We start from the raw sequence: 12315 nt of genomic DNA, 5'->3' as shown, positions 1-12315 counted from the left end.
TACGATTAATTTTCATAAAGTTTCGATCTCGCAACTTCGGTAAACAGCCGCCATCTTTTTTCCCGGTAGAACAGGAAGCGCTTCTTCTTCTACGCAAGCAACCGCCAAGGTAAGCACCCGCCCCCATAGAACAGGAAGCGCCTCTTCTTCTACTGTAAGCAACCACCCGCCCGCGTAGAAGAAGAAAAAGCGCGCGGATATACCGTACGTTTCATTTCCTTTGTGTGTTTACATCTGTAAAGACCACAAAATGGCTCCTACTAAGCGACAGGTTTCCGGTTCATGAAAAGACGCAATCTCTCCATCCACACACGGACTACTATTTCACAGCAACTGCCTAAAGACTTTCAAGAAAAGCTGGCTACTTTCCGTGCATATTGTAAAAACAAGATAGCTGAAAAAAAGATCCGGCCAGAGAACATTATCAACATGGACGAGGTTCCACTGACTTTTGATATTCCTGTGAACCGCACTGTGGATACAACGGGAGCACGTACGGTGAATATTCGCACCACAGGGAATGAGAAGTCATCCTTCACTGTGGTTCTAGCTTGCCATGCTAATGGCCAGAAACTTCCACCCATGGTGATATTCAAAAGGAAGACCTTGCCAAAAGAGACCTTTCCAGCCGGCGTCATCATAAAAGCTAACTCGAAGGGATGGATGAAGAAAAGATGAGCGAGTGGTTAAGGTAAGTTTAAGTTTACGCGAAGAGGCCGGGTGGCTTTTTTCACGCAGCTCCGTCCATGTGGATATACGTATGTTTGTGATTGCACATTTGCGTACATTTTGGGAGTGAACAGAGTTGTTAGAACGCTGGTTTTTAATATATTATTAAAGTTTGACTGACCTATCTGACTGTTGTTTTGACATTCCTTTAGCGCAGTTAGATGCGGCTTACAACACGGGGCGGCTTATAGGTGGACAAAGTTTTGAAATATGCCGTTCATTGAAGGCGCGGCTTTTAACCCAGGGCGCCTTATGGTGCGGAAAATACGGTATTTATCGTGACAGTTTTAGAACAATACCGTATTTTTCGGACTATAAAGGGCACTTCAAATCCTTTTATTTAAAAAAAAAATAGTTTATTTGCCATAATAGAGGTGATTATTAACTTGGGGAGCGGCTACAAACTGTGTATAGAGCATGGGTGCTCCGGTCGAGCGCGGAGGAGGGTGTGTCAGTCCATCGCCAGCCAGGCATTAACAAAAAATAGCAGCACCCGAGGGTCTTATGAGATGACGCTGGCTGCTGCCAGATCATTATTAAGAAAAAATGACCGACAGGAAGGCAAGAAACCTTTTATTTCAACAGACTCTCGCGCCGTACCCATACTTGCCAACCTTGAGACCTCCGAATTCGGGAGATTGGGGGGGTCGGGGTCGGGGTTAAGGGGAGAGGAGTCTATTTATAGCTAGAATTCACTGAAATTCAAGTATTTCTTTATATATATATATATATATATATATATATATATATAAATATAAAAGAAATACTTGAATTTGCACTGAAATTCAAGTATTTCTTTTATTTATATATATATATATATATATATATATATATATATAAAATCTCCTGATGATTGAGGGTACCCCCCCTCATGAAACAGGCCTGTAGAGATGAAATAGTCTTGTGATTTTTTTCCCCACACATACATATATTGCGCTCTACTACGGTATCGAGCACTATTTTTTGGATAACCTTATTAAGACATATACTCCGCTCCAAATTGACATTTGTTGAGCACTGTACGACGATCAGAAATGGAAAAAAATACATCGACTACTCCACGAAGAACATTCCCATACCCGCGCAGAATGACTACAAGCTAAGGCTCATAGAAAAGACGGAACACTTCCTAAGAAGGATGCGGTGGAAAGCACATTTTTTCCTCCACCCTGAAACAAAAGGAATGCAAAAGGAAACTTACGGATTCAAATCTACCAAGAACCCACCCAGAGTTGAGGAACTAAAGGATTTTGAGAACGACATGCTCAAAATGATACAATCAGTCAAATTCAAGCCAATCCGCAACCCACTCCTCACCAAGCTGAAAAATGACAAGGAGCGCATCAAGAAAGTAAACAACCTCATCATAGCTGCCGATAAAACCACAAACTTCTACAGAATGGACATACCAGAACACCACACCTTACTGGACAGAAGCATCACCAAATCATACAAAAAAGCGCAACCCAACACTTTACAGAACATCCACCTAGAAAATAAAAGGATCGCGGCTGAACTGGACATTGAGGACAGGGTGGACGCCACAGCCAACAAGGAAGCCTTCATCACATTGAAGGACCACAAACCCAACTTCGCAAATAACCCAACATGCCGACTAATAAACCCAACTAAATCTGAAATAGGAAAAATCAGCAAAATAATCCTGGACAGAGTCAACACAAAAATCAAGGACAAAACACCACTCAACCAATGGAGAAATACAGCAGCAGTAATCAAATGGTTCAACAACATCCAAGACAAACAACAGCACAACTTTATCTCCTTTGATATCGAGGAATTTTACCCTTCCATCACGCAAGACCTACTGACTCAAGCACTAGACTTCGCCTCAGACTAGGACTCAATCACAGGCAACGAAAGAAACATCATCATCCACGCAAAAAACTCCATTCTCATCCACAACAGTACACCATGGCAAAAAAAGAACAACGCAACATTTGACGTCACTATGGGAAGTTTTGACGGAGCAGAAACGTGTGAACTCGTTGGGAGTTTCCTCCTCTCCCAGCTCGCTAGCCTCAATCTGAACCTTGGTATTTACCGTGATGACGGACTGGCAGTGTGCCGCGCCTCGCCAAGGAGCAGCGGGAATACCAAGAAGCGCATATGCCAAATTTTCAAAGAAAACGGCCTACGGATCACGATTGAAGCCAACAAGCAAACCGTCAACTTCCTTGACGTCACTTTCAACCTGAGAAATAACAGCTACCAACCATTCACGAAACCCAACACAACACTCCAATACGTGCACCATGACAGCAACCACCCACCCACCACCACGAAAAGAATACCTACCGGAATCAATAAAAGGCTATCGATGCTGTCATCTAGCAAAGCTGAATTTGACCAAGCAACCCCCCCGTACCAAAAAGCCCTTGATGAAAGCGGATACAATTTCACCCTCACCTATGAACCCACGCCAGGAAACCAGCCAAAAAAGAACAGAAAACGAAACGACATCATCTGGTACAACCCCCCATACAGCAAAAACGTCTCAACTAACATTGGACACAAATTCCTCAATCTGATTGACAAACACTTTCCCAAAGACAACACCCTAAGAAAAGTATTCAACAAGAACAACATTAAATTGAGCTACAGCTGCATGAACAATATACGACAAATCATCTCAAACCACAACAAAACAATTGCAAATGAGCCGTCGGCCCCCAGACAGAGCGACTCCAAAACCAACAAAGACTGTAACTGTCGAAAGAAACCTGATTGCCCTCTCAACGGGGGGTGCTTACAAGCATCAGTTGTCTACCAATCTAAGGTAATACGCAAGGACATTAACACATCCGACACATATGTAGGATTAACCGAGGGAGAATTCAAAACCAGATGGAACAATCACAAGGCTTCTTTCAGGAACAAAAACCTGCGAAATACCACAGAACTCAGCAAACACATTTGGGACCTCAAAGACAATAATGTTGAATATTCAATAACATGGCAAATTCTTGCATCCAGCACACCTTACAATAGTGGTAATAAAAGATGCAACCTATGCTTGAAAGAGAAACTGTTTATTATTTACCGTCCAGACCTGTCATCCCTCAACAAGCGCAGCGAAATTGTAACAACATGCCGCCATAGACGGAAACACCTCCTAGGTAACACATGAGCCAATCACCACGCCCCTAGGCCAGCCTGTACCCACCCACTCTGTGCCCTATATAAACCATGGTATGTGAATGCTCCCATTAAAATCTCCTGATGATTGAGGGTACCCCCCCTCATGAAACAGGCCTGTAGAGATGAAATAGTCTTGTGATTTTTTTTTCCCCACACATACATATATATATATATATATATATATATATATATATATATATATATATATATATATATATATATATATCCATCCTTCCATCCATCTTCTTCAGCTTATCCGAGGTCGGGTCGCGGGGGCAGCAGCCTAAGCAGGGAAGCCCAGACTTCCCTCTCCCCAGCCACTTCGTCCAGCTCCTCCCGGAGGATCCCGAGGCGTTCCCAGGCCAGCCGGGAGACATAGTCTTCCCAACGTGTCCTGGGTCTTCCCCGTGGCCTCCTACCGGTCGGACGTGCCCGAAACACCTTCCTAGGGAGGCGTTCGGGTGGCATCCTGACCAGATGCCCGAACCACCTCATCTGGCTCCTCTCCATGTGGAGGAGCAGCGGCTTTACTTTGAGCTCCCCCCGAATGACAGAGCTTCTCACCCTATCTCTAAGTGAGAGCCCCGCCACCCGGCGGAGGAAACTCATTTGGGCCGCTTGTACCCGTGATCTTGTCCTTTCGGTCATAACCCAAAGCTCATGACCATAGGTGAGGATGGGAACGTAGATCGACCGCTAAATTGAGAACTTTGCCTTCCGGCTCAGCTCCTTCTTCACCACAACGGATCGATACAGCGTCCGCATTACTGAAGACGCCGCACCGATCCGCCTGTCGATCTCACGATCCACTCTTCCATCACTCGTGAACAAGACTCCTAGGTACTTGAACTGCTCCACTTGGGGCAAGATCTCCTCCCCAACTTGGAGATGGCACTCCACCCTTTTCCGGGCGAGAACCATGGACTCGGACTTGGAGGTGCTGATTCTCATCCCAGTCGCTTCACACTCGGCTGCGAACCGATCCAGTGAGAGCTGAAGATCCTGGCCAGATGAAGCCATCAGGACCACATCATCTGCAAAAAGCAGAGACCTAATCCTGCAGCCACCAAACCAGATCCCCTCAACGCCTTGACTGCGCCTAGAAATTCTGTCCATAAAAGTTATGAATAGAATCAGTGACAAAGAGCAGCCTTGGCGGAGTCCAACCCTCACTGGAAACGTGTATTATATTATGATATTAACAGTAAATGATTAATATTTAATAATCATTTTTTACAGCTTGTTCTTTGTAATTTTAGCTAAATAATAGAATGATAAATGACACAATATGTTACTGCATACATCTGCAGACTAATTAAGAGCCTTTGTTTGCTTACTTACTACTAAAAAACTGTCCTGGGCATGACGTTAAAGTGCATCAGGCAGTGGAGGCTCCTCTATGGGGTCTTGGGGCACTAGGAGGTTAACCCCTTTACTACTGTTACCCCAGGTGGCCCTTGGCAAAGACCTAGTACCTGACTGCCCCCTAGCCAGGGATACGCTGAAGACCTCAACGGCGGAGCAGGCGGAAGACGGTAGATTTAAGAACTACCACAACGGCTGCGATGGCGGAAGAAGGCTGCAGCAGAAAAGGGTCCCCAGTCGTCTTGGACTCCATGCCACTGGACCCTGACCCGATTCTGTCAAGGAGGGTGTGGTGACTGTCTGTGCACCAGTATCCCCACGTAAAACTAAGTCATGCACAGCCATCCTCCATAAAGGGATACACCCCTACCAGGAGGATCGTCATACTTGTTCGAGTGACCGCCGATGATGATGACGACTACAAAAAAGTTGTCTAGTATGTTCACTATTTTAGTTAAGGCCAACATTGTAATGAGATGCATATGTTTAAAGTACCCGAAGAGTTATTGTTCAAATAAAGCCAATGATGAAATTGTTTGTTCTTTGTACCAAAATATTGGTATGAGGACAGCCCTAGCACAGACTCACCTTCACATCAGGCACCTTCATGCGCGTGCCCTCCTTGCCCACAAAGATGTCATCCACATCCACCAGAATGTAGCGCTCCAGGGACAAGGACAGCCTCTTCCCGGTGAGGAAGGCCACAGCGTCCACAAACACCAGCTTATGCAGCCAGAAGACCAAGTTGTTCCCAAACAGGACCCTCTGGATGCCGTCATGCAGCCCCAAGTCCTGCACCACCGACGGGAGCAGAGCGGCGTTCTGTCCCATGGACGGAATGCTCTCGGCCGACTGGGTCTTGGCCAACAACACCGGCTCGTACGTCGAGTGGTTGGATTGGAAGACGGTCCAGTCGTCTCCGGGGAGAGGACCCGGCAGCGGCTGCCCCGATCGGGTGATGAAGAGCAGGGGGGACTTGGGGTTGACGGTGCAGTCCTTCAGACCCAAGTTGGAGTGGAGGAAGAGGGGAAATCCTTTCAGCTGTGCGCTCAGCAGGCTGTTCTCATTGGCCTGGTCAGAGAGAAGAGAGAAATCACAAGCATTCATCACACGGCACAGTAATGAGGTCAAATATGTATTGGGTATAATGCCCAGATTTCTCCCATGGGGTGTGGAATAAGGAATGTCAGGCGTACTCAAACGTGAATGCATGAGGCAGCTTCTACCTGCTACGCTCAATCTGCTCGGATCTGAGACTGCAGACAAACTGAATAGCCCCCCTGCGGTGTCCTTTTAACATTCAAAAGCTGGGTTCATCAAACTGCCCTCCCCCAACCCTCCAACCCCCCATCCCTCCAACAGCATCCATTCTCTAGCTCTCTCACGTCTCTATTGCCATGGCTGCAAACTTTCACTCACACTCAGAATTCTACTTTCGTGTTGAGGTGTTTTTGATGCGGCTTCAGAGACAAGCCCATAGCAGGAGCCACCGTTTGTCCACATGATGGCTGCGCTGGTCTCTTCTACTAATCCACATGTACTCAATCAGGAGGACAAAATGTATTAGTGGTGGCCTCTGAGATCTACAAAACCCAAAACCAGTGAAGTTGGCATGTTGTGTAATTCGTAAATAAAAAAATAATAATAAAATGATTTGCAAATCCTTTTCAACTTATATTCAATTGAATAGACCAGCTCTATACTCTCGGCAGGGTCCTTGAGGGTACATGGGAGTTTGCCCAACCAGTCTACATGTGCTTTGTGGACTTGGAGAAGGCATTCGACCGTGTCCCTCGGGTAGTCCTGTGGGGAGTGCTCAGAGAGTATGGGGTAACGGACTGTCTTATTGTGGCAGTTCGCTCCCTGTATAATCAGTGTCAGAGCTTGGTCCGCATTGCCGGCAGTAAGTCGGACACGTTTCCAGTGAGGGTTGGACTCCGCCAAGGCTGCCCTTTGTCACCCATTCTGTTCATAACTTTTATGGACAGAATTTCTAGGCGCAGTCAGGGCGTTGAGGGGATCTGGTTTGGTGGCTGCAGGATTAGGTCTCTGCTATTTGCAGATGATGCGGTCCTGATGGCTTCCTCTGGCCAGGATCTTCAGCTCTCACTGGATCGGTTCGCAGCCGAGTGTGAAGCGACTGGGATGAGAATCAGCACCTCCAAGTCCGAGTCCATGGTTCTCTCCCGGAAAAGGGTGGAGTGCCATCTCCGGGTTGGGGAGGAGATCTTGCCCCAAGTGGAGGAGTTCAAGTACCTCGGAGTCTTGTTCACGAGTGGGGGAAGAGTGGATCGTGAGATCGACAGGCGGATCGGTGCGGCATCTTCAGTAATGCGGACGCTGTATCGATCCGTTGTGGTGAAGAAGGAGCTGAGCCGGAAGGCAAAGCTCTCAATTTACCGGTCGATCTACGTTCCCATCCTCACCTATGGTCAAGAGCTTTGGGTTATGACCGAAAGGACAAGATCACGGGTACAAGCGGCCGAAATGAGTTTCCTCCGCCGGGTGGCGGGGCTCTCCCTTAGAGATAGGGTGAGAAGCTCTGCCATCTGGGAGGAGCTCAAAGTAAAGCCGCTGCTCCTCCACATGGAGAGGAGCCAGATGAGGTGGTTCGGGCATCTGGTCAGGATGCCACCCGAACGCCTCCCTAGGAAGGTGTTTCGGGCACGTCCGACCGGTAGGAGGCCGCGGGGAAGACCCAGGACACGCTGGGAAGACTATGTCTCCCGGCTGGCCTGAGAACGCCTCGGGATCCCCCGGGAGGAGCTGGACGAAGTGGCTGGGGAGAGGGAAGTCTGGGCTTCCCTGCTTAAGCTGCTGCCCCCGCGACCCGACCTCGGATAAGCGGAAGAAGATGGATGGATGGATGGACAATGATTTGCAAATCCTTTTCAACCCATATTCAGTTGAATATGCTACAAAGACAACATATTTGATGTTCAAACTGATAAACTTGTTTTTTTTTGCAAATAATCATTAACTTGAGAATTTGATGCCAGCAACACGTGACAAAGAAGTTGGGAAAGGTGGCAATAAATACTGATAAAGTTGAGGAATGCTCATCAAACACTTATTTGGAACATCCCACAGGTGTGCAGGCTAATTGGGAACAGGTGGGTGCCATGATTGGGTATAAAAACAGCTTCCCAGAAAGTGCTCAGTCTTTCACAAGAAAGGACGGGGCGAGGTACACCCCTTTGTCCACAACTGCGTGAGCAAATAGTCAAACAGTTTAAGAACAACGTTTCTCAAAGTGCAATTGCGAGAAATTTAGGGATTTCAACATCTACGGTCCATCATATCATCAAAAGGTTCAGAGAATGTGGAGAAATCACTCCACGTAAGCGGCATGGCCGGAAACCAACATTGAATGACCGTGACCTTCGATCCCTCAGACGGCACTGTATCAAAAACCGACATCAATCTCTAAAGGATATCACCACATGGGCTCAGGAACACTTCAGAATACCACTGTCACTAAATACAATTGGTCGCTACATCTGTAAGTGCAAGTTAAAGCTCTACTATGCAAAGCGAAAGCCATTTATCAACAACACCCAGAAACGCCGCCGGCTTCTCTGGGCCCGAGATCATCTAAGATGGACTCATGCAAAGTGGAAAAGTGTCCTCTGGTCTGACGAGTCCACATTTCAAATTGTTTTAGGAAATATTCGACATCGTGTCATCCGGACCAAAGGGGAAGCGAACCATCCAGACTGTTATCGACGCAAAGTTGAAAAGCCAGCATCTGTGATGGTATGGGAGTGTATTAGTGCCCAAGGTATGAGTAACTTACACATCTGTGAAGGCGCCATTAATGCTAAAAGGTACATACAGGTTTTGGAACAACATATGCTGCCATCTAAGCGCCGTCTTTTTCATGGACGCCCCTGCTTATTTCAGCAAGACAATGCCAAGCCACATTCAGCACGTTTTACATCAGCGTGGCTTCGTAAAAAAAAAAAAAAAAAAGAGTACGGGTACTTTCCTGGTCCGCCTGCAGTCCAGACCTGTCTCCCATTGAAAATGTGTGTCGCATTATGAAGCGTAAAATACGACAGCGGAGACCCCGGACTGTTGAACGACTGAAGCTCTACATAAAACAAGAATGGGAAACAATTCCACTTTCAAAGCTTCAACAATTAGTTTCCTCAGTTCCCAATCGTTTACGGAGTGTTGTTAAAAGGAAAGGCCATGTAACACAGTGATGAACATGCACTTTCCCAACTATGTTGGCACATGTTGCAGCCATGAAATTCTAAGTTAATTATTATTTGCAAAAACAAAATAAAGTTTATGAGTTTGAACATCAATTATGTTGTCTTTGTAGTGCATTCAATTGAATATGGGTTGAAAAGGATTTGCAAATCATTGTATTCCGTTTATATTTACAGAAACGGGGTTTGTAGATTGTCACTGAAGCTTCTTCTTTTTCTTTATCTTCACAATGTGGCATTTGTCTTCCACTGTTGCCATTTCTAAAATAAAGTAGTGTAAAGTTCTTACTTATATCTGTCAGTAAACTAGCTATCAAAGCGCTAAAAACTACCAGTGTAGTAATTCATCCACGGAACATTATTTGAGGGTTCCGGTCGGACATTTTTTCACCGAACACATTTCGGGTGTTGTTGTTGCACTAGTGAGCCACGGATGAGAAGATGCTGCTCTGTTATTGATTGAAGTAAAAGTCTGAATGTCATTAAAACAGTTAGCTCCATCTTTTGACACTTCTTCCACTCCCGTCCTTGCACGCTACACCGCTACAACAAAGATGACGGGGAGAAGACGCTGTCGAAGTGGAGGCACATAAATAAGACCGCCCACAAAACGGCGCATCCTGAAGCGACGCTCAGAAAGCTACTTAAAGATGATGTGTATAACATCATCTATGCAACATTTCAGAGGTGTGGACTCGAGTCACATGACTTGGACTCGAGTCAGACTCGAGTCATGAATTTGATGACTTTAGACTCGACTTGACAAAATGTAAAAAGACTTGCAACTCGACTTAGACTTTAACATCAATGACTTGTGACTTCACTTGGACTTGAGCCTTTTGAATTGACATGACTTGACATGACTTGCTACTTTCCCCAAAACCCAAAGATGAAAAAGTTATTCGGGAGCGCTCCGTATTTTTCATTGTGTACTTGTCTATCAGCGTTGCGTGTGTCAGCTGGTGTGCTCTCAGTACAACAGCCAATCAAATTAGATCTACTTTGTTTTCATCACACAGCATTCATCCAATCAAATTGCAGGACAACCAATGAAGAAGACATGTCCAAACCACACGCCAGTGAACAAAAAATGATACCTAAAATAATTTCGTTTGGGTGTAAAAATTACGAGGTGGTCAACACAAAACGGTTTGCAGTATGCAACACATGCGGTTCGAAAATGACTGATGGAGAGGCAACAACTTCCAACTTCGTCCGGCATTTGAAGTTGCACAAAGAAGGGTAAGTTTTGAATGTAAGATAACGTTTATTGGCTAAGTAACGTGACTTTTATTTGCTGTGTAGTTAAATCAGTGAGGCTGTAAACTCACTGCTAACGTTATAACGTTATTGCAAACACGGGAATCTGTTGCAGTTCACTACCTTATTCATACTTTTTGTTCAGTGATTTTTTTTAAGCAGGGTTACGTTAGTCAATATATCACACGTAACGTTAGACGGCGGTCAGCAGCACCGCGTATTTTAGTCACCTAAAAAAAGACAAAAATAGTCAAATAAAGGTCAGTTAAAATGTATACTATATTATGAATATGTGTACCGTTTTAGCTAGCTTTCTGACATACTGTTGGTTGTTTACCTCAGTGGTCCCCAACCACCGGGCCGCGGCCCGCTACTGGTCCGTGGATCGATTGGTATCGGGCCGCACAAGAAATAATTTTTTTTTCTTTTCTTTTTTTAATCAAATCAACATAAAAAACACAAGATACACTTACAAGTAGTGCACCAACCCAAAACAACTCTCTCCCCCCTTTTGTTCTGGGCATTGAACATGAAGACTCTTCCTTCACTGTTCCGAGTGGCCATGAGAGTCTTGGCAGTGCCTGCCTCCAGTGCTCCAGTGGAGCGAGTTTTCAGCCATGGTGGCATCATACTACGCCCCCATCGTGCACAAATGACTGACAGACTCTTGGCTAATTTGGTCTTTTGCAAATGCAATGCAGCATAGGGCCCTGACATATAAAAAGTACAACTTTTTTGTTATGTTCACGTATGTCATGTTTTTTCAATGTTAACACTTTTGTACAAATAAGTACATTTGCACTTTATTTTTCAATGTGTTTGTTCTGTAAAGGAATGAGTTAATGTTTAAAATGACTGGTTAATAGTGCTATTATAAAGTGCAATGTTAGCACAATTTTCTTTCCTGCAATTTAAAATGCACTTGTTTTAATAAATAAATACAGCGTTTGAAAAGCATACACAATCTGTGTTAATATATTAGTCTGTGGTTAAAAGGACTTGAAAGGACTCGAAACTCAAAATGCAGGACTTAGGACTTGACTTGAGACTTTCCAGTCTTGACTTTGGACTTGACTCGGGGCTTGCCTGTCTTGACTCGGGACTTGAGGGCAAAGACTTGAGACTTACTTGTGACTTGCAAAACAATGACTTGGTCCCACCTCTGCAACATTTTGAGCAAAGAACCACCATCACATGTTATGTAGACCACAAGGAAGTCTTTTACATTTAGAAAAAAATCATAATATGACCCCTTTAATGCGCCTTATAATCTGGTGCGCGTTTTGTATGAAAATAGACCTGACTAGACCTGCTCATCGGCAGTGCGCCTTATAACCCGGTACACCCTATGGTCCAAAAAATACGGTAGTCGACAAATCATTGCGATAGTCGATGACTGGTCGATTATCAAAATAGTTGCAGTCCTAGTTACAGCGCAGGTTTTGAGCTAAGTGAAAAAAACTAATCAATCAATCAAACAATTCAACATCGAGGGTTTTCTAGCTATATAACTATATTAATAATTCCTAAATGAATGTGGTGTATTTGTCAGAAAAATAATAGCACAAGCAATTCAGTAAGATTG

General features: G+C 45.0%; 1 protein-coding gene across 1 annotated transcript in view; it reads right to left on the bottom strand.

Moving 5' to 3' along the window:
- ndst1b (N-deacetylase/N-sulfotransferase (heparan glucosaminyl) 1b) overlaps nucleotides 1-12315 on the bottom strand; it is a 245040-nt gene that overhangs the window by 62313 nt on the left and 170412 nt on the right. Inside the window, exon 3 of the mRNA XM_061930656.2 lies at nucleotides 5842-6324. Coding sequence (XP_061786640.1) covers nucleotides 5842-6324 — 483 coding nt within the window. The remainder of the gene's footprint in view (nucleotides 1-5841; nucleotides 6325-12315) is intronic.

The sequence above is a fragment of the Nerophis lumbriciformis genome, linkage group LG36, assembly GCF_033978685.3.
Source record: "Nerophis lumbriciformis linkage group LG36, RoL_Nlum_v2.1, whole genome shotgun sequence".
Taxonomy (NCBI): domain Eukaryota; kingdom Metazoa; phylum Chordata; class Actinopteri; order Syngnathiformes; family Syngnathidae; genus Nerophis; species Nerophis lumbriciformis.
The sequence above is the reverse complement of the archived record's forward strand: the minus strand, read 5'-3'. Positions and strand labels throughout refer to the sequence as shown.